General features: G+C 33.3%; 1 protein-coding gene across 7 annotated transcripts; it reads left to right on the forward strand.

The window, feature by feature from the left end:
- Window positions 1-10,723: 10,723 nt before the first annotated feature.
- On the forward strand, window positions 10,724-21,165 carry LOC105968921 (S-adenosyl-L-methionine-dependent methyltransferases superfamily protein). 7 transcript variants are annotated; one of them, XR_016029331.1, is made up of 14 exons: window positions 10,724-10,957; window positions 11,063-11,158; window positions 12,212-12,295; window positions 12,601-12,675; window positions 13,090-13,170; window positions 13,402-13,541; window positions 13,849-14,106; window positions 14,388-14,562; window positions 15,025-15,108; window positions 15,272-15,431; window positions 16,046-16,239; window positions 16,779-16,994; window positions 17,872-17,950; window positions 21,140-21,165. XR_016029331.1 is itself a non-coding variant. In XM_088812228.1 (13 exons), exons 1-12 carry the CDS (start codon window positions 10,814-10,816, stop codon window positions 16,962-16,964), a joined length of 1,677 nt encoding a protein of 558 aa, XP_088668354.1. In that variant the 5' UTR covers window positions 10,724-10,813; the 3' UTR covers window positions 16,965-16,994; window positions 17,872-18,051. The 7 variants fall into 7 exon arrangements, 4 of the variants coding, with proteins under 4 accessions (XP_088668354.1, XP_088668355.1, XP_088668356.1 ...); XR_016029330.1 differs by lacking the exon at window positions 21,140-21,165 and adding an exon at window positions 18,550-18,866; XR_016029329.1 differs by lacking the exon at window positions 21,140-21,165 and adding an exon at window positions 17,487-17,557 and having other exon boundaries at window positions 17,872-18,113.
- The last annotated feature ends 7 nt before the right edge of the window (window positions 21,166-21,172 follow it).

Consider the following 21,172-nt stretch of genomic DNA (forward strand, 5'->3'; position numbering starts at 1 on the left):
TGAATGATATTACTAGTGACTTTGGATGGTATTGACATATGGTACTAGAAGTATAATGTTTGATGGTCCTGTAGTATAAGTCATATGCCATAATAGTATTACTAGTGCCTTTGAATGGTAATACTAGTAACTTTGGATGGTATTGACATGTGGAACTTTATAGTACGTTGTATTTGTTATAATTGTAGTTTTATGTGTATGTAATTGCAGGAATTGATGTAAAAGAAGATTGCAGTCAATATATGTATTTTATTTTCGTAGGCCTCGTTTTACAGCAAGGTGATTGAAAGAATGTCTGGGTTGGAGATACAATCGGAAGCTCAATAGGTTCATGGATGCAGGCAGCAGGATGGGAACCTTGATTGCGGCTTTATTTTGCAATTAATTAGTTTGTATAAAGAATATAAGCGTACCATTAAAATGAGCAACAAATACTTTCTAGTCTATTCGATGATACCTTGTCAACACTAGACTTGTACTTACTTGATGAACAAAGCGTACTTCACATGTGTATTCACGAAAAACATACCATAATCGATGTTGATCAGCTCCCACATTGTTCCTATTTATTCTTAATAGTCTTAAACTGAAGAGTTGTGTCTTAAAATGCGGTCATATGGATGCATTGGCCCGACAATAATAAATAGAGTGTAACAATACTATATGAATGGCAAACATATACTTTATCAGTGAACAAAGCGTACTATAGTCACGAATCACTTGTACTTCACATGTGTATTCATTGTACTTACTTGATGAACAAAGCGTACCATATTTTTTGATGAATTGAATTGTACCAATTGCATTGACGCTTTAATGATCAATAAGTACGGGAGATGCATAAATTATGTTTTAGATGGTTATTTTAAGGTAGGTGAGAATTATTGTTGCGTTTGGAATACAAGATCCCATAAATATGTTGAATTTCATACATGATACTCATATACTATACAATATATTCATACAAGTCTACAATGCTCAAGTGTAAAACTAATATTTTCTTCAATTGTTACCATAATCGATATTGATCAACTCCCACATTGTCTCCATTCATTCTTAATAGTCTTAAAATGAAGAGTTGTGTCTTAAAATGCGATCATATAGATGCATTGGCCGACAATAATATATAGACTGTAACAATACTATATGAATGGCAAACATATACTTTATCAGTGAACAAATCGTACTATAGTCACGCATCACTTGTACTTCACAAGTGTATTCATTGTACTTACTTGATGAACAAAGCGTACCATATTTTTTGATAAATTGTATCGTACCAATTTCATTGACGATTTAATGATCAATAAGTACGGGAGATGCATAAATTATGTTTTAGATGGTTATTTTAAGGTAGGTGAGAATTATTGTTGCGTTTGGAATACAAGATCCCATAAAAATGTTGAATTTCATACATGATACTCATATACTATACAATATATTCATACAAGTCTACAATGCTCAAGTGTAAAACTAATATTTTCTTCAATTGTTACCATAATCGATATTGATCAACTCCCACATTGTCTCTATTCATTCTTAATAGTCTTAAACTGAAGAGTTGTGTCTTAAAATGCGATCATATGGATGCATTGACCCGACAATAATATATAGACTGTAACAATACTATATGAATGGCAAACATATACTTTATCAGTGAACAAAGAGTACTATAGTCACGAATCACTTGTACTTCACAAGTGTATTCATTGTACTTACTTGATGAACAAAGCGTACCATATTTTTTGATGAATTGTATCGTACCAATTTCATTGACGCTTTAATGATCAATAAGTACTGGAGATGCATAAATTATGTTTTAGATGGTTATTTTAAGGTAGGTGAGAATTATTGTTGCGTTTGGAATACAAGATCCCATAAATATGTTGAATTTCATACATGATACTCATATACTATACAATATATTCATACAAGTCTACAATGCTCAAGTGTAAAACTAATATTTTCTTCAATTGTTACCATAATCGATATTGATCAACTCCCACATTGTCTCCATTCATTCTTAATAGTCTTAAAATGAAGAGTTGTGTCTTAAAATGCGATCATATGGATGCATTGGCCCGACAATAATATATAGACTGTAACTAGGGGTGCTAGTTGGAACGGAATTTCCAATTTCCGCCGGTTCCAATCCGAAAAGTTTCGATTTTGGAACAACTTTTTTCATTCCGACTTCCGAAATTCCGATTTCCGAATTTTTCCGATTTTTTTGGATTGGAATTGGAATTATATAAAATAAATTTGGAATTTCCGATTTCCGATCCGATTTAATTCCGGAATTAATTCCGAAATAATCCGATTTTTTTCTGAAAAATACACCTATAAATAATATATATTATATAATACTTCTTTTTCCGAAAAATACAACTGTGAGTTTTGTTTTAGGATTTTGACATAATGAACTTTTGTTAGAAGTTTTATTGGATATTATGTTGTGTTTATTTTTTTTTTTTTTTTTTTTAACTGAATTTAATAGTTATTAGTTTTACTTTTATCAACGTGAATGTTCTTATTTTTGAAATATTATGAACATTTTAGAAAATCTCGGCTAATTTTTGAAATTTTAAAGCTTATGTGATTTCCGATTTTTTTCCGAAATTCCGAAATTTCCGAGCCTTTTGGAATTGGAATGAATTTTTAGATTCCGAATATTTTGGAATTGGAATTGGAATTGATTTTGTACTTCCGAATTTTTTTGGAAATTTTCCGAAAAGGCTTATTCCGATCCGATCCATCCGACTTTCACCCCTAACTGTAACAATACTATATAAATGGCAAACATATACTTTATCAGTGAACAAATCGTACTATAGTCACGAATCACTTGTACTTCACATGTGTATTCATTGTACTTAGTTGATGAACAAAGCATACTATATTCACGAATAACCCAAACTTTACCAGCTTATACATTGTACTTATTTGGTGAACAAAGCGTACTATATTCACGAATAACCCGAACTTTACCAGCTTATACATTGTACTTATTTGGTGGACAAAGCGTACTATATTCACGAATAACCCGAACTTTACCAGCTTATACATTGTACTCTTATGTTCACTAATTAAACAACAGTACATAGGTTTTACATAGCATGTAGACTGAAAATATTACTAGATTCAACACTATCAAACTATGAACTACTCCACCTTCAGAATTACAATTCTTCACTTCACTTTCTTGATGGACTTGGTTCATCGACGCACTTGTAGCTTCATTTTCTTCACGATTTGAGTTGGAAAAAGTTTGCCCAACTTCAAATGGTTCACACCAATGGGAGTAGCCATGGTGTGGGCAACAGTAAAATAACCTTCCGGGATTCGAAACCATTGTGGGGTGGGTGGGTTTTACAGTGATTTTTTCGTCGGAAAAAGAGGAAACCAGAGGAGAGAAAGAGAGAAGAAATAGAGAAGAAAGAAAGCAGTAGAAACAGAGAAGAAAGAGAAGAAAGAAAGAGAAGATGAAGAGAGAGAAAAGGAAGAGAGAGAAAAGGGTGAGAGTGAAAAAGAAGAGAGAGAATATAATAAAATATATAAAATTCACATTAGGGACTGAACTGCATGTCAGACGCGTGAATAGGGACTGAATTGCTTGGGGAAACTACCTAGGGACTGATCTGTGTGTTGAGTTTTGGATTAGGGATTTATCTGTAGTTTCCCCTTCAATTATTGAGTTATTTAATTATTTAATTAATGAATTTATGAAATGATTGCCAGGTTTTTAAAAGCATAAATTACATATTCAGTGTCTTCCAGCTTTCATGTTCAGCTGTGCCTCTGCCTTTTTTTGTTTGCTCTCGCCTCTCTATTTAATTTATTTATTTTCCTCTGTCCCATCATTCTGATTCCATGTTCCAGCTCCATTAATTATAAATAAAATAAAAACAGTAAATTAGTTTTCTTTATTTTGCTCCAGAGCCCCCTGAACTCTGTCATAACTCTTCCCCCAGTGAGAAGACCATAAATTTTGTCCATTAGCTAGCATTTGAAGGCAAGAAAAAAAATCCTAAATTAAAAATTAATTGAGAGCTTGCTTTTTTGTATTAATAAGAATCAATTTGTGGTGTAAAAAGAAATAACACTGGATTTTGTTTCTCCACACTGACTAGATCTTTGCATTCAATTGCATTTGATCTCCCTGAAAAGATAAATAACTTCATCAAAAATAAAACTATATTACTTTTGAGGCTTTTTCACCCTACTTGTTTATACAGTGACGTGGCCATGTGGGGTTGGCCAGAAAAAAAAATACTATTTTATATATACATATATATATATATATATATACTCAAACCCCCCATCCATTACCAGGTAGATGCATTTTAAGCCCAAAATACAGGTCCATGAATGTATGAGGCAGGGAAGAAGCGCAATATCTCTTTCAAAAGGACTTGTCATCGAATTCACTTGTCATTTTCACACCCCTACCCCTAAGACCCACCCCTAATAAACTAATATATATACATAAATACACACACTTGTATCTATAGTCAAGCTTAATTAGACTATGCTAAGTATACATGTGTGTATGAGCCATTTGTAGATGCATGGCTATTTAATCAGATTTACGGTTAAATTTTACTTGATGTAGATAAATATGTAGGATCGAACTCGATGGCTGGTTTGATTTGGACCACGTATAACCCAATTTCTTAAAATTAAAGTACATAAAAACTTGCGCAAGTATGTATGTTTTTCTATTGTTAATATTAATGTACACACTCTGGTGCGTGTGTGTGTGTATATACTATAAATATAAACATTTGGGTAGTTGTGAAATTATTGGGAGGGGGGTTTTAATTTCAAACTTCAAACTCATTGCATTGACCGTCAACGCTCGAGCGACTGTGAAATTTTTCTGCTGACATTGTAGTGAATCTCTCTATTATTATAGCCTGTTGTGATCTTTTTTATTTAATAATAAATAAATATTTTGGTAGGGTGTGGTGATGATTTTGAATGATGAGATTGTTTGACCGGTGGTCTAATGTAAAGTTCGTCGGGACTTTACCGTACTAATAAACCTTTGTTTGTATGATGTAAGGAACAATGGGTCTTTCTTGGACAAATGATATGCCATTCATCTCACTTTTCTATGTCTTGTCTTTTCTCTACAGACCTCCACCACTCTAATTTTCCATTCAAGGGAGCAGCTTTCGTAAGAGATGTGTGTGTATCTCAACCCAATTTACCAAAATATATTTTGTGTCTTTAATAATTTATCGGGCTCGGCCTGTAAATACGATGTTACCGTGTATTATCATAACTTCTAGTCATGTTTTTATTGGATCATCGAAGGCCGAATACTCTAAAATTGTACTTCATATTATTTAATTTTATTTTGTCAATCAAACGAGACATTACTATATTAACCGTAAGAAAGAGAGATGGAGTAATTTGGAATGTTTTCTTGAACATTATTATAATCGCATGTTGATTGAATTAGTGTACATGTTGAAGAGGGGCATACGTACATTATTCACCATGTTGACATGCTGCTGTTGCCACTCTCTTGCAAAACGCCAAAGCTGCTCACTGCTGCATTTTCATATAATTATTGTGCTGATTAAGCAAAATAATTACTATTAATTAACAAGTATTTGTACTGTGTAGTACTTTCTCTAATTACTTATATAGTTATATATAATGTATGGTAAGGGATTTACTGGTTTGAAATTCCTGTTATACTAAATTACATGTTGGATTTCTTTCTTGGAACCTGCAATTTTATTTCCCCCCCTCCGTCTGCCACCAATACAACCAATTAATGTTAATCAACAACAATTTGCCAACAATCTAGAGAGAGAAACAGAGAGAACTGGCTAGAGAGAGAGAGAGAGAGAGGTGTATATAATATAGTAGTATATATAAATATATATAACCGTTGGGACATGTTCTTGTGAAGCATGAGGCAGCCTTAATTTTAGCGTTCTGCAAATTGTTTATTTGCCAAGTACAGTGAATTGTCTCTGGCTCTTCGTATGTATCAAACAACATTTTATTATTTTATATACATAAGATATAAATAATACATACATGTTTGCTGTATGTACGTGTATATATATATATATATATATATGTGTGTGTATAGAATATACGAAAAGATACGGATCCTGGAATCCGGGCATGGGTAAAATAAAACGTGGTTATGATGAACTGTCGGTTCTCTGTAAAAGATTCCCAATTACCCATCATATATCAAGTGCTACTACTACTGCTAATTGTTTTTCGTCTTCTTCTACTCTGTACAAATACTTGGCGGGCTAAATAATAGGTGGTGTTGCTTTTGAAATTTCAATTAAAAATATATATATATTTTTTTATTTCAACTGTATATATTAAGTGTAAATTTCGCTTTTCCCCTTGCATTTTTACTCAATATCACTTTTGCCCCATGTACTTGATAAATTGTCACAATGTGGCATTCGCCGTTAGTTTTCAGACCTTCTTTGATCCTTTAATACTGTTTGATCTAAGAGCCTGTTTGGCTAAGCTTATAAGCTCCTAAAAACATCTTATAAGATGTTTGAGAGCTTATAAGCTGTTAAAAAGTGTTTGGTAAAAAAATTCGAAAAGATCTTATTTTTTCAAAAAATAAGCTGTTAGGGAGCTTATAAGATGTTTTTAAAAAAGTACCTCCACCCCACCTTTTTTCAATAAGATCTTATTTGCTTCTTTACTAAAACACTTAAAATACAAAATTACCCTCAAAATACTTTATTATATTACATGAATACTAATAACATTTATATTTTATCAAAACAACATAATCTTGTAATCAAGATTAATAATTAGTTAAAATATAATTATCATAATAATTGTAAAAAAAATGTTCTCTATTTATATTTTATATGTATATAAAAATACCCGAATATTCTTATTATCTCAATAATAAATTATATTTCTTTTATCTAGCTATAAAAAAATATACATTTCTTTTACAACCTTTATATTATTATATATTAATATATTAATGGGAGAAAAATTAAAACTTTCACAAATCTGTTTCATTAAAATATTTTATTACACTTCATTTTATTTTAAAAAATTGTCAAATGTCATATCAACGTACATAAAAAAATATTTGGTATGTTTAATATATAATTTTATATTATTATTTTTATTTGAAAAATTAATTTGTAAATATTATTATAATAACATTTTAGGAACAAAATTATTTAAGTCGAATTAGTTTGACAGTTATAATGGCATCATGTATTTTTTTGTCATTATAGTGATAAACAGACTTTTTATTTCCAAACACCTGATTAGCTTATAAAAACTAAAATTAACTTATAAGTTACATATCCAAACACCTTAAAAATTAATTTTTAAAATAAGATCTAACAGCTTATCAGCTCCTAAAACATCTTATCAGATGTAGGAGCTTATAAGATGTTTTAAATAAGCTTAGCCAAACGGGCTCTAAGTCTGATTATTACAAAAAATCATTACTTCTAGTTTAAATAAATATTAAAAAATTAAGTAATTTGAAAGAAAAAAAAAATTTGGATTTAAATTTCATTCGTCATGAAATTCTTTAAAATTCTTCTCATTTAACTCCTAAATCATTAGTTGAAATGCAAACCAAATAAATATATATTTGTTTTCTTTATCAAAGTATTATGTCAATGCAAAGTCTCGGCATTAATTAAAAAAAAAAAAAAAAAAAAAGCTATTTCTCTTTTTGGTTTTCATCATCATCATCATCAACAACTTATTAAACGAGGAACCTTTTTTGTCCAATTGTTACATCTGTCGGCCGTAGATAGACAAACAGCTTTAAAACCATTTCACAATCAAACTTTTGCAATATAAAAATAAATAAATAAATTAAAAAATATTATGACAACCAAAGTAATACAAATTCCAATAAAACACCAGAAAACAATACCAATACATATGGGGAATTCGCAAGTATATGAACCAAACATCGACATTGCATATTATTATTTACATAAATAAATAAAATAAAATAAAATAAAAGTTGTATTTATTGCAGAAAACAAATTAAAGGGCTGTGATTAGGTTTGGGACTTTTATGTATTTGTTTTCACCGCGCAGAATCAAACCATTATTCAATTTGTAAATGATTAAAAAATAAATAAAAACTCTGACGTAGTCGTTTTGGGCCTTTTGGCATATTCGAAAGGGGGGCCTGCAGCATAGCCCACATATTTAATTAATTAATTAATTAGAGAATATAAATTATTGTCTCCTCCATTAATTATCTTTATTGGGAAAGGTCATGTGACTATATTAGTACATATAATTTTTATTTTATTTATTTTTGAGAAATTCAAATCCTTTTACAAATCAGGAAAATTTGACCCGAGTATATGTTGGGTACTAACTCTCCTAACTACGGTTGGTGTAATTTGAAATTCGATCCAGAGATTTGAAATTCGAAGTTTATAATTCCGGGAGTATATACCACATCATACATTTAACAAGATAATATGTTCAATCGTAATTTGTTACATCAATAAATTGAATTATTGAGTAAAGTTTGTTTGGATGGATAATTAGAAGTTGTTTTGTAAAGTGAATGGGCGGTACAGTTTTTGTTTGGTTGCTCTTTCCCACTGAAAAAGAATCACGTGATCCTTTTTTAATTCCAAATATAGTATTCCGTCCTCAATTCCTTTGTTCCCCGCCAACTCTTTAAAACATTTAAATAATTCACGAAAGGCCAATTTGCAGTTCGCCCCCTAAAAAGATATCGCCTTTGCTTGTACGGTATTTTATGGCAATTGGGCCCCTGAAATTATCTCCACCGTGCATTTTGCCCCCTAGATATTTTATCTATGAATATGATCCCCCAATTTTATAGTATTTGCTATCTTGTCACTTATTACTTAACATTATTCAGACTATATTACAGCTAAATACCTTTTCTTCCTCGTATGTCAAAAGATTTTCATGTTCCATTGTAGTAACACTAGGCTGAAAAGCAAATAAAACTATTAAATACTCGATATGAGATGGTTTGTTCAAATTTCATTTGAATTAAACTCGACATGATTAGAAAAACAATAACATATGTGAAAAAAAAACAAGTTACTATGTGTGCAACTCTTTTTTTTTTTTTTTTTTTTTTTGATAATAATGCAGGAACCCGCAGCCAACCATATAGGTGCACTGGGTAAACCTACACTCTCGTATAATAGCTTGCAAACCATACGAGAGATTTAAACCACACTAGGCTAACCATGTGTGACAAGCTCGACCTAGCGACCGTTGTCAAGGAGATTCGAACTTGGGTCAATTGACCCAAGCTCCCTTGCTTCCAACCGCTAGGCCACCCTTGCGGGTTGCAACTCTCTTTCTCTACATATATAGTTAGTTAATTAGTAAAGTCGATATATATAAACCTATACTCTCGTAAAGCAAGATGCAGTTTTAATACGCAAGAGATGTAGTATATGGTATTTGTCACAAACTCAGCTAATTATCCTTTTCAACGCATAAAAACGTACCCTACATATTATTATCCTTTTATTTCATTTTATTACTATATAATTATTTGTGAGCTGTGACTGTATTTTGGATACTAATGGACATAAATAAAAATGCTACTGCTAGCGATTTTGCACACTCTCGTTATCTACTATCTGTACAGTAGCTGTCTAAACATTTCTGTCATTTTTTTCTATCTTTTTGTTAGACTTGTCTTCAATTGAGTTAAAGTTCAATTATTTTGTCCAAAATTTAATTGAATTAGTAGGCTATTATTATTTTTTGATTATGGACTATAGTTTAATTTTTATGATGCATAAATAAATGCTCTCCAATCTTTGCCAGCAAGTGGTAATCTACGATCCAACGGTTGGGACGAATTTAAGATTCTCCAACGTCTTGATTCGTTCGTAGTTTCTGAATCTGACCAACCGCAGCTTTTCGGATAATGTAATTTACTACGTACTGCCGCTGGAGTCAGTCAGTCGGTCAATCTATTGGATCTATATTGTGCCAGCTGGCCTGTTGCCGTAGCGTTTACGCCGCCGTGGCGCATGCACGTGACTCGTCGGAGTGGCCGGAGACGGCAAATCACGGTGGCCGGTGGCGCTAGGTACGTGAGACTAATTATTGGCTGTCGCACCGGTGGGAGATTTTTTGACAGCTACGTTGATTTGATTGATCCTCTGTCAAGTGGTAGGCGATATATATTATTTTTATTTATGTTTGTTTTTAATGTTTTTTTTAATGAATTATGCTCTAATTTTCTAATATAAATTGAATCCATTTTACGTGCTCTTGGGCAATTCAAATCCCAACTTGCGAATTTTTGTTGGTGGTAAATGTAATATACATAATAAAAACTTTGAAAATTACAGTTTTATCCCTCAATTTTGCACTAGTTTCACATTTGGTTCCTCATGGTTCAATATACTTTTGATCATTTTCGTCAATTAACATTAGTTCATCAGACTGATTGGTACACACTTGATTCCACTAGTTTTAACGAAAAAATGATAGGAACAACCGAAATTGTTGAATTTTGAAATACGAGAAACCAAATATGTCTATATTTTAACATGGGGCCCAAATATAAAAAAATGTTTAGTTGTGGCATGTGTTCAATCCAACGAGATCTTGGGTGAATAAATAGTCCACAAGACCAATCCAATTTATTATGTTTGGGCTTGGGTGAAATTGATTCAAAAAGCCCAATAAGGAAGAAATAAAATTTATTATGTTTGGGTTTGGGTTCCGAGGACACACAGCACAATTTTTGTGTTCCACTAGAGTGACGATAGCGTAGGCAGCCGGTGGTTAAAGGCGCTCCGGCATGGCTGATGACGGCGGCGGCGGCGGCGGTCGTAAACACTCGTGCAAGACAGCGAGTGAAACCCTAGAGTGGATCCATGCCATCATAGAATTCCTCAAGCCTTACAGATTCTTCATGGACGCACACGTCGTCAATTTCTTCAAGGCGATTCCCCTTGCATATTAAACGTAGAACAATTTTAATACGAATTGTGTTGCCTGAAGTGTGTATTGACGCGTGCGGATTTTTTTTTTTGATGAAATTTGACAGGACAAACTGTGGGAAGCTGTTGATAGAGAGTGGCTGGATTGTCTGCGGAAAGAGCGTGCGGAGAAACTACTGCACATTCCTTCCGGCGTGGCCCAGGTTTTCTTCTCTTCGCTTGATTTTGTTTTTTTCTCTCGTTTAGATCTTATGCTGTTAGTTCTAATTGTCTGCAGCTACTTTATAATTAAATGCACATATCGCAAATTTCATCATGTTCTGATTGTCTGCAGGTAGTTTATGATTTTTGTGCTTAATAATGCCTTACTTCTTGTACTAGATAATCAAGGGCTTTATTGGTTCGTATTTCTATTATGTCCGGCATGCAATCTGAAATAGACGGAACGTAGAACTAACAAATATGCTCAGTTCATTGCTTAACTTTTTAGTAGTTGGAAATTATGTGATGGATTTTGAATTGTTGTGACACGAAAGAACAACGTAGCTTAACATTGTTATCACAGATTAACTAGTTCAAAGTTCAGTTAAGTCAAACTTAGATTTCATAGTTTGGTTCACGTGGTATCTTGTTTATCTATACCAATTGGTGAGTCCCAACCAGTCACTTCGCATATACAGAGTTTTCATTATGCAGGAGATAAAATCCGTCCATACGTAAATTTGATGTCAGTAGATAGGATCCTTATCTGCTTGAAAAAATGCACAAGACAAATTCACATGACTGGGCAATAAATATTTCTTTTTCTTCAGAAACCCTCTGGTTCATTACCTCTCTTGAGAGAGAATTTAATTCGAGGATGTGAAAGTAACTTGACACTTGCTGGCCTCTATCATTTATTGATTTTGATCAGTAAATACTATTCAAAGTTAGGTTACAGGGATTCAAATCAATAATTTTGTTGGATGCAATAAAAATATGTGGAGAAAATCTTTTATTCAGTAAAAACATGAGTGATTATTTGTCTGAGGAGTCAGTGTTCTACACCCTAATCTCTGAGCATAGATATGACAATTGAATTGATGTTTCTTGTCATTCCTTCATATGTTCTTCATGATTTATAGGCTTTGCTGAACACATGCACTTGTAGGTAAACAAACACATTTAAAGCATAATAGTGGTTACGTTTAACTATCTTTATTCATCATATACATGACCATTTTCATTTGGAAATCACTCGGTTTTTACAATGACAGGATAATTGGCCTGATTCACTTAAAGAATATGTCCTGACATCTACGTCCCTTTCACTTCCCCGTGATCAGGCAGATCTGCTGGAGGTATTTTTTCCCTTAGCACCGTTCTATATGTTAATCGTACTTGGTATACCTGTACTTAAATAAATCCTTTCTGCATTAGTCAGGACAACTCCTTTTCGTTGAAAATGAATTCAAATTCTATTTCCTACATAAATTCAATATCACGATAAGAAAACTTGATACTGTTGTGGTTCGAGAACGCAGTAATTTTGTGGATGTGGCCAGTCAATTTACTGAGTAGATTGTATTGACTGAATATTCGCTAAGAACTTCGTGTTCGTAAGAAGCAATAAATTTTGAATTGAGTCTTCAACTTCAATCTGCAGGCTTTTCCAGGAGTGAGGACATCGCCATTGAATAATGTCCTTGTCCAAGGCATGAATCAGAAGAAAAAACATGAAGTACGCCATGGCCTATCCCACATTGTCTGCTCTTCATTTATTTCATTTTCTCACCAGAATAACATTCAGGATCTTATTATGAAGTACCTCAAGCAATTTTTATATAGACCTCAAGATTTGTTTAAGAAATGGTGGGTGATATGGCATTATAATGTATTCAATGTGTTAAATACTTTAGTAATGTATTTTGGTTAAAATATCTTTTGCTCCGGTGGATGGTGCTATCGGAATCAGGAAATTGGGTTCCAAATACTTGGGATCAGATAGGTCAGAGATGTAGTTGAACATTTAAATGTCATAAACTAGATTTTTAAAATATAGAAGTGAAGGCAATGTCTTTTACCTTTATCCTAGCAATTGAGATTGTTGAACTTGAAAAGCTAACCTACATGGTATTTGGTGTTCTCTGAGTAGATAGAAACTCTTGCTGCTGTTATTGGTTCCATTGCTAGGAGAACTGGGGCGCGGACTATTGTGGATGTTGGTTCTGGTCAGGTGTGATACTCTTACTTTCTGTTGCTCGTGACTGTCCTTCTCCTTTTGATAAATGTTGAATTATCTTCTCATTGCCTCGAGATGTGTGTTCTCTGCATTTATTTGAAATATAATACATTTTGTTATTTGAATAGAATATACGTGTACCCTAGCCTATGTTTAACGAGGAAAGATGTGATTATCATATGCGTTCATGCTACTTTGGTTGCTAAATCTTGCATGGTTTTGCAGGGCTACCTTGCTCAAGTTCTTTCTTTTGAATATGAACTCTCTGTAATAGCAGTTGATGCCTCTTCCCACCATGGGAGCATCACTGAGGCACGTGCCAAGCGAATTGAGAAACATTATGCAGCTAAGATACGCAAATCTAGGTATAGGTTAAGTTATTTGAATTACTATTTATTGGTCTGTCTTGAGCTTTTTCCACACGCATGCTCACTCTCACACTCTCAGCTAATTTCCAAACCTAACCTATTATTACCTTAAGTTTACCAACTAATCATATCAGTCTTCCGTCGCCAATATTAGACACACTGACACAATATCAGACCAACTAAACCTATCTTTGCGTCTAGTTCCGAACTGGCTTAGAAATTTTGTTGGATTTTTTTTTGTTTGTAATCTTCGATGATTGTCTTTGTTGTTTGAGCTTATATATCATGTGGATTCTTTCACCAGCTCAGAAAATAAAGTTTTCAGCATACCTAAAGCAGTCACATGCCAAGTGCTATCTCCTACCATGTTGGAAGATGTGAGCAGCTCTTTACTGCAAGCGAATGATTTAGAGAACCCAACTATTTCCAGAGAAAATAATGACGATACACCTCCTGAAGGACATAGAAGTGAATCTCCTTTTCCTTCGAAAGCAAATGAGAAGTCTTCATTGGTTTTGGCTGGACTTCATGCCTGTGGTGATCTTTCAGTGACAATGCTTAGGTGAGTCGCATTTTATTTATCTTTTGGATTAGTTAGAGTCTTGATTCTGTCGCATCAGTTGCGTATATCTTAAAATGTTTACTAAAAGTTCTATTTTATATTATTACTGTAACCTTTGTAGATCATTACCTTATATAAATTTTATAGAATGGTATTGGTCGATCTTAAAAAAATGCTGTTGACTATATTACAAAGCTGTTTTATTTGTTAGAGCTCATATTGAAGCTTTTTGTTTGTGATTTGCTTATCTCAGTGACTGATTTGAAGTTATTTATAACTAGGTCATTCCTGGAGTGTGATGCGGTTAAAGCAGTGGTTAGCATTGGTTGTTGTTATAACTTATTATCTGAAGACGGCAATAAAGAGGCTGATAATCAATGTGGTTTCCCACTAAGTGCAGGTGCTAAATCTGCAAGTTTATATCTAGGAAAAAATGCTCGGGATCTTGCCTGTCAGGTACGTTCATGTGTGGCATGATGCTGCAAGCCTCTTCCACTGGTATACATGCTAGTTTGAGTTCTGAGCAGGTACTGCATGTATTGCTTGAAATATTTCCAAAGGTCCAAAATATATTAAATGTAAATATAGCTTCTTTTTGTATTGCTGATTCATCACAGAAGATGGGAAATTTTATTTTTTAAACCAGAGTATCTCAATTTTTTTGCCGAAAAAATTCTGTTGGTTGTCCATTGTCGTATATCTACTGCTGAATCAACTAGTATTTTTCTTTATGGTTGATTTTGTATGCTTCTACTTTGATGCCTGTGCTACCCTGATTTGGTTGATACGTGGAATTTTTTTTGTTCGCCCTTTTATAATCTTGAGTTGATTTTCTATATTTCTTATTTCTGTTAAAATTTCTTCCATAAGTCTTCAATGAGTATGAATTATTTTGCTAACCTTGATTTTATTCTCAAGAGTGCAGAGAGATGGAGAAATTTGGGTGAAGCTGATGGCCTCCAAAATTTTGAACTTCATATATTTCGTGCTGCCTTTCAGATGGTACAGACCAGCAATTTTGTAGTCTTTCTGTCTGTGATCTATATTCGTGTAGTAGAGAGGAGTTGCATAATTGGATTGTTAACTTACAAAAAATAAGAAATCACCACTAGCTTTATTTTTATATAAAAGAAGTTCAAAGTAATCAATATGTTTATGCTTGAAGGTTCTTTGCCAGTACTACCCAGAAGTTATAACTAGAGGTACTACAATTGGGCGTCAAGGGAAGGCTTTGCGTCGCAAACACCATCGAAGGATACTGGAGTCTAATGGAGATATTAAGTCTGCTATTTCTGGCACCGAGTTTGCCCAAGGAGTGGAGAGTGGTATATTCCCTTTTGCCTATTTTCCCAGGCTCCATTTTGATTGATTGATTTGAAGTTAAGGGTGTCAAAATAACAAATCCTTTTGAGCCTGTTTGGTAGTAGCTTCTTGCAATAGACTTCAAATAATTGAGCTCCTATTATGAATTATGTTTTTAGTCATTGTGGTTAATTTCAAATCCTTCCATAAAATAAGCAAGCCTACAGTTTACAAAAAAATAAAAGTAAGTTTTTGCTGTTACGTCATTTGACTCTCTTGGTGTGCTGTTGGAACGGAAGCTAGTTCACTAGTCACTCGTTACTATAGCACCTGCTCCTCTACCCCAACCCAAATCCCCAAATCCATATTTGTGGGCTACAGGACCAGCGCTCAATGATATACCTCCCTTTCTTTGCTGTGAGAAACAAGCCGCTCAGACAATAAAAACAATGAGATCGGAATCCAATAGAAGAAAAGAAAATATACTGTAGAAAGAAAGAAGAACTAGGATAAATTAATTGCTTTAGATGACGATTCAGGCCACCGTATGAGACATTATTTATTTATTATTTGTGAGTTATTAATATTTTTATTTTGTTGCTGGTTTTATTCTGCTTCACTGATGGTACTTTTGCAGGTTCAACCTGGGCTATAAATCCCTTGCTTAATGATCCTTCTACGTATCCAAAATCTTTGAATGGAAAGTCTAGTTCTGTTGATAGATATTCCGTGTTTGTGAATTACTGCAAGGCTGGATTAGGTCGGCTTGGTCTCCATGATTCACAGGATATTAAATTATTTAGTTTGTGGAAGGAAGCAGAAGAATATTCAGTAAGTTTGCCATTCTACAGTTGTATATTATATTCTTGTTTTATTTTAAAATTTGTTAGATTAAGTTTATATTTTCTCTGAATTTTCCCATAAACTATTCCTGCTGTATTTTTCCTGCTTTTATGTATTAATAATTGCATTGTTTCTGGAGTGAGAAGTGCGAGCTAAAATTTGTGACCTTTATTAGGCTGAATATAGTGCATGAAAGTCGTCGTCTTTTGCAACCATTTATTGGTTGTCAGTATACAATTTGTTTCTTTTGTGGGATAAGGGTTTAACAAGAGAAAAAGGGTTGAACGGATGGGATCAATTCGAGAAGAACCATCAGACTTATTAATGTTAGGTTTCCGAGAGATTATATTAACATAACAGCCTAAGGTAGTTGGCTGCAGTAATGAAACGAGTAGGTTTTTGATACTGTCAAATTTGTTTGCAATTTAAAATATTATTTCACTTTTGTTTTCCTTTTCCTTGTATATTAGACTTATAGGTTCTACCATAACTATCTTAAAGCAAATGGATGCACTAATGTACTGCAGGACCTTGTTGGGCCTTATTGGGCACTCCGGGCCGGTCTAGGACCTGTTTTGGAAACTCTCTTGCTGCTCGATAGGTTACTGTTTCTCCAGGAGCATGGCAATGTGCTTATTGAGGCAGTTATGCTACCTTTGTTCGACCCTCTATTATCTCCAAGAAATATGGCTTTAATTGCTGAAAAAGCCTGAAACAATTTCCAGACTACTAGAACGTGACAGGTAAAAAGCAACACGAGTGGACAAAGTTAATGTAGTGGTCTATAGACTCAAGTCACATGCAAAATTGCATACGTGGTGGCAAATTCAGTAGCACGTATATTACTTGAAATCTATGCTATTCTATTTATCGAAGTTTATTCTTACTGGTTCATTAATTTTCCAATAGTAGATGTGTGTGATTTTCTATGTAGTGACGTTTCAGGTGCTAAAGGTAGAAGAATATACCTTCCTCTTACAATGATATACATTAGCACTGTAGAACATACATGAACTAGTCTGTCTATTCAGACTGAAGAAACTTGTTAAAAGAGACTGAAAGGAGCCGATAATGTTGTATTTTGTGTGGATCCTTTATTCCGTGGATGTAATGTTGGACGGTTATAATCGATAAACTTGAAAGAGTCTCCGTTAAATTTTTTCGGCTAATATGAAGATATCAACTTCTTTCATTACTTCTGTATAACATGTACGGGACATTGTAAGATATTGCAGACCCTCGGATCTTTAAATGACCTTGGGAAATGGGACCAGCCAATGGTGTCGTCCTTACAGAGGTGGCATCGGTGAGACTTCATGTTATAAGTTCTTATTTCCTATGACCTACAAAACTGGCTTGGAATTGTTTCGTTTCAGTTTACTTTGGTATAGCAAGCAAGTTGATGTATGTTATTCTCATTAAGTTTCCTTTTCCATTTTATTTGAATATTCTTTCTAGTTTATCTTCTATATGTTATTTTTGGGAGATTGGGGGCCATAAGAAGGGGATAGAAAGTTGTTCACATTTAGTATTGGCCAACTATTGATGCTGATACTTATCGACCTTGATAAGGTTCTTTTCTTTATATGTAGTGACTAAGATGCTCGAGTTTTCCTACAGGATGACAAAGACAGTATTTTTTGTCTGGCATTTACTTCGCTACCTACCGGTCTCAGCGGAGCATCCGTAAATTATAAAGGTGAACATCTAAATCTATTCGAGTAAAAAAAGAAGTAAGAACAAGTCGGTGCTCTCTTTATTATTCAAATATTTGCTTTGCGTTTGGGGGCTCAAGTTAAATTTTTTCGTTAAAAATAATATTTACTTTGAGATTTCTTTAATTCTTAAAAAAACTTCGAGAATCCTTTTTCATTTTTTTTTTTGTTTTTTTCTCTTCCAAATTTCCATATTCTCAGTTGGTTGTAAATTGGAAGACTTTAAGAAAAGTGGTTTCTACCTGATAACCTGAGAAGTTGCTATCACAGTAAAGTAGGATTGTTGAACTATTCAAAGTACTTAGACATAGGTACAAAATCATCTTGCCTTTTAGCAGCTGATAAGCTGTTGCTTTAGTACTCGGTCAAAATAAAACTTCCACTAATGCCAATTACATTTTGAAAGGTAGAATATGTGTCCTTTTCAGCATTGTTCTTGATGATAGTGTCCTAATTCTTATCAATATGATTATCTACTCATGTGGGTTTGCTAATTTTCTTGTCTAGATCTTTTTATGAGATAATTATTAGAGTAAAAACTCTCATTATTGGATTGCGTGAAATTTTAATTAATTTTCTCCAGGTTTGCATGTGTCTTGATGGTTTGGGGAGAAATTGAGAGTTTAAATCCATGGGTAAATTACGCAAATCCCCCTGAACTCAAGCTAAATTACGAAAAACATCCGTAATTATCAAAATCCAACTGATGTTTGTATTCGTCTTACACCGACCCTCTTATGATGTGATTGTTCAAATTCCAGGGAATATTTCCCAAAGAATGCCAAATTTACCCTTGTAGATGTGGTATTTCCTTATGTTACTTTTTAAGAAAAAAAAATACCCTAAGAGGAGCAGCGGCAACACTAAAAAATTGTGAAGGTGTTACTTAAAAAGAATAAACATTCCGTGTGTGTAAAGCTTTGCTCAGGTAAAATTTGCCTTTAGAAAGTAGCATATAGAAATGTCACATTTGTAGAGGTAGAATTGGCATTTTTTGGGAAAGATTCCGTGATAAAACACACTGTAAGGGGTCGTAAGGGGTCAGTGTAAGATGGAAACAAATGTCAGGGCGATTTTGATAATTATGAATAGGTTGTGGTGCTTTTCGTAATCCAGCCTCAAGTTCAGGGGGTTTACGTAATTTACCCATTTAGAAGATTTTTTGTTTTAAATGTGGGGAAGTTGGGAATTATTAATTGACCAATTTTTTTTAATTAATAATCAGGCATTTGATTCAGTCACTTGGCTTAATTTACTAGCCAACTTGATATTTGTTTATCACTAACGGAATCATTAACAACATTCTCTTCACGTAATACTCGCTAGCATTCGCCAATCAGAAAATGTCGACTACCGTTGACTGTCAAGTTGTGTGCTCATGGTCTTCTCTCTTATTTCATCTTAAAATAATAATCATTCTGAATGAAATAATTAAAAATTAAATATGTATATTGATAATTTGAAAACTCGTTCCGTATCGTCTTTTCGATCAGGGAAGACTTGGTAATTCAGTTTGATTTATTTGGATATAGACTTAATAGTTATCTATTTTAAATTTTCTATGTTTTTGCTGGTTGTTGAACATACAACTTGGTTGAATGAAGTTCAGAGGCGGTTCCGTTAATTAATAATATATTAAGGGCTGCTTGTTGTGTTTTTTTCGATCATTGAATAAACTTAAATTGATACTGGTCACTAATCATAATATTGCATACGCTGAATCTTGTTTCTTATGTGAATTATTAATTAGATAGGAATATATTTTTAAATAATTTATCTACTAAAATACGAGATTGTAAAACTTGGGAAAGTCGTCGTACTTCCCTGTACCTGCCTTCATTTTATATTATAAAATATAAATTCGTTCTATCAGCAGTAACAGAGGCAGAGGCAGCATAGGGGCCATGCCCCCCTAGGATTTCTCAAAAAATTGTCTCCACTATTGCACTTACGCTCCCCTTCAGAATTTTTTTAATGCACTCGATCTCCATAAACTTAAAATTCCGACTCTGCTAAAGTCTGTCAGAGCCAATAGTGTTGTATGTGAACATTTGGACATTTGTATTTGTTGTTCTCACTCAGGAACAATAGTTTTTATTCAAAATGCGACAATATTAATATAATTGAAAACCTGCTCACTAAAAACACCTAATATTTGTGGGCACAACAAAGATACTCTTCTTGACAGAAATAATTAGTGTTAGCCTATTGTGATTAGACACAGGCTAATCAGCTATATTGATGCTTAGTTAAGGAGAATCCTTTGGCCAGGGGTAAACAGGGAAATTCACCTAGTGCCCAAACGAGTCCTCCAAAACTGTCACCATTAATACGGTGTGGACGTAGCAATAATGTTTAAGTACAGTGAGTGGGGCTCTTTGTGAGAAAAGAACCCACTATCTTTGGAGCTTTACATTTTGTACCAACTCCTAAACCGCGGTCAAATCTGCTCAACTCAACAGGTGAAATCTACACCAAATAAATCCTTTTGTGTGTGTCGATATATATATATATATATATATATATATATATATCTAATGGAATTGAACGTGTGTTAGTTCAAGTTTGTTTGAGTTTTTATCGGACTTTTAAAATTGTATTTTAGTTTATTTTGATAACAACTGAGTCGAGTTTAGGTGAGCTTTAATTGTGCCAAACACGAATCGAGTATAAGAGGATTTGAAATTAAAATAAAATACAATATCATTCCTCTTTATTTAAGAGTTTTTTTTAAAGATAAATATTTAAGAGTTTATTTAAGAGTGTCTAGTTTATCAATTTGATAACCTAATCATAAAAATATCTTGTGGCCTGCAGTATAATACTATCTTACTTTGTTCAATTGAAATGACTTCTATCCATGTCAGATGGTGAAGCCCAACTGTGGTTCCACGTCATCGTACACATAGCACGAAATTCCTTTGTTGACTTTCCCAGTTTTTATATACATACATATAATTTATATATAGACCCCACTCCCCAAAAAACAAAGACTGAAGAGAAAATATAAATAAATAAATAAAAGATTATTTTATATTAAATTGGCGAATCAAGAATTTCTGACTTCCATGCTCTATTTCTTTAGTGTGTGTGTGTATATATATATATATAACTGAGCTGCCATTTAGTCTTCTTCTTTTAACCATCCAAAAAAACATATTCCTTTTGTCAAGGGACTTAAATTCCTCCGCAGAGCCGCCAAACAA

The sequence above is a fragment of the Erythranthe guttata genome, chromosome 13, assembly GCF_056151865.1.
Source record: "Erythranthe guttata isolate IM_541 chromosome 13, IM_541, whole genome shotgun sequence".
Classification (NCBI taxonomy): Eukaryota; Viridiplantae; Streptophyta; class Magnoliopsida; order Lamiales; family Phrymaceae; genus Erythranthe; species Erythranthe guttata.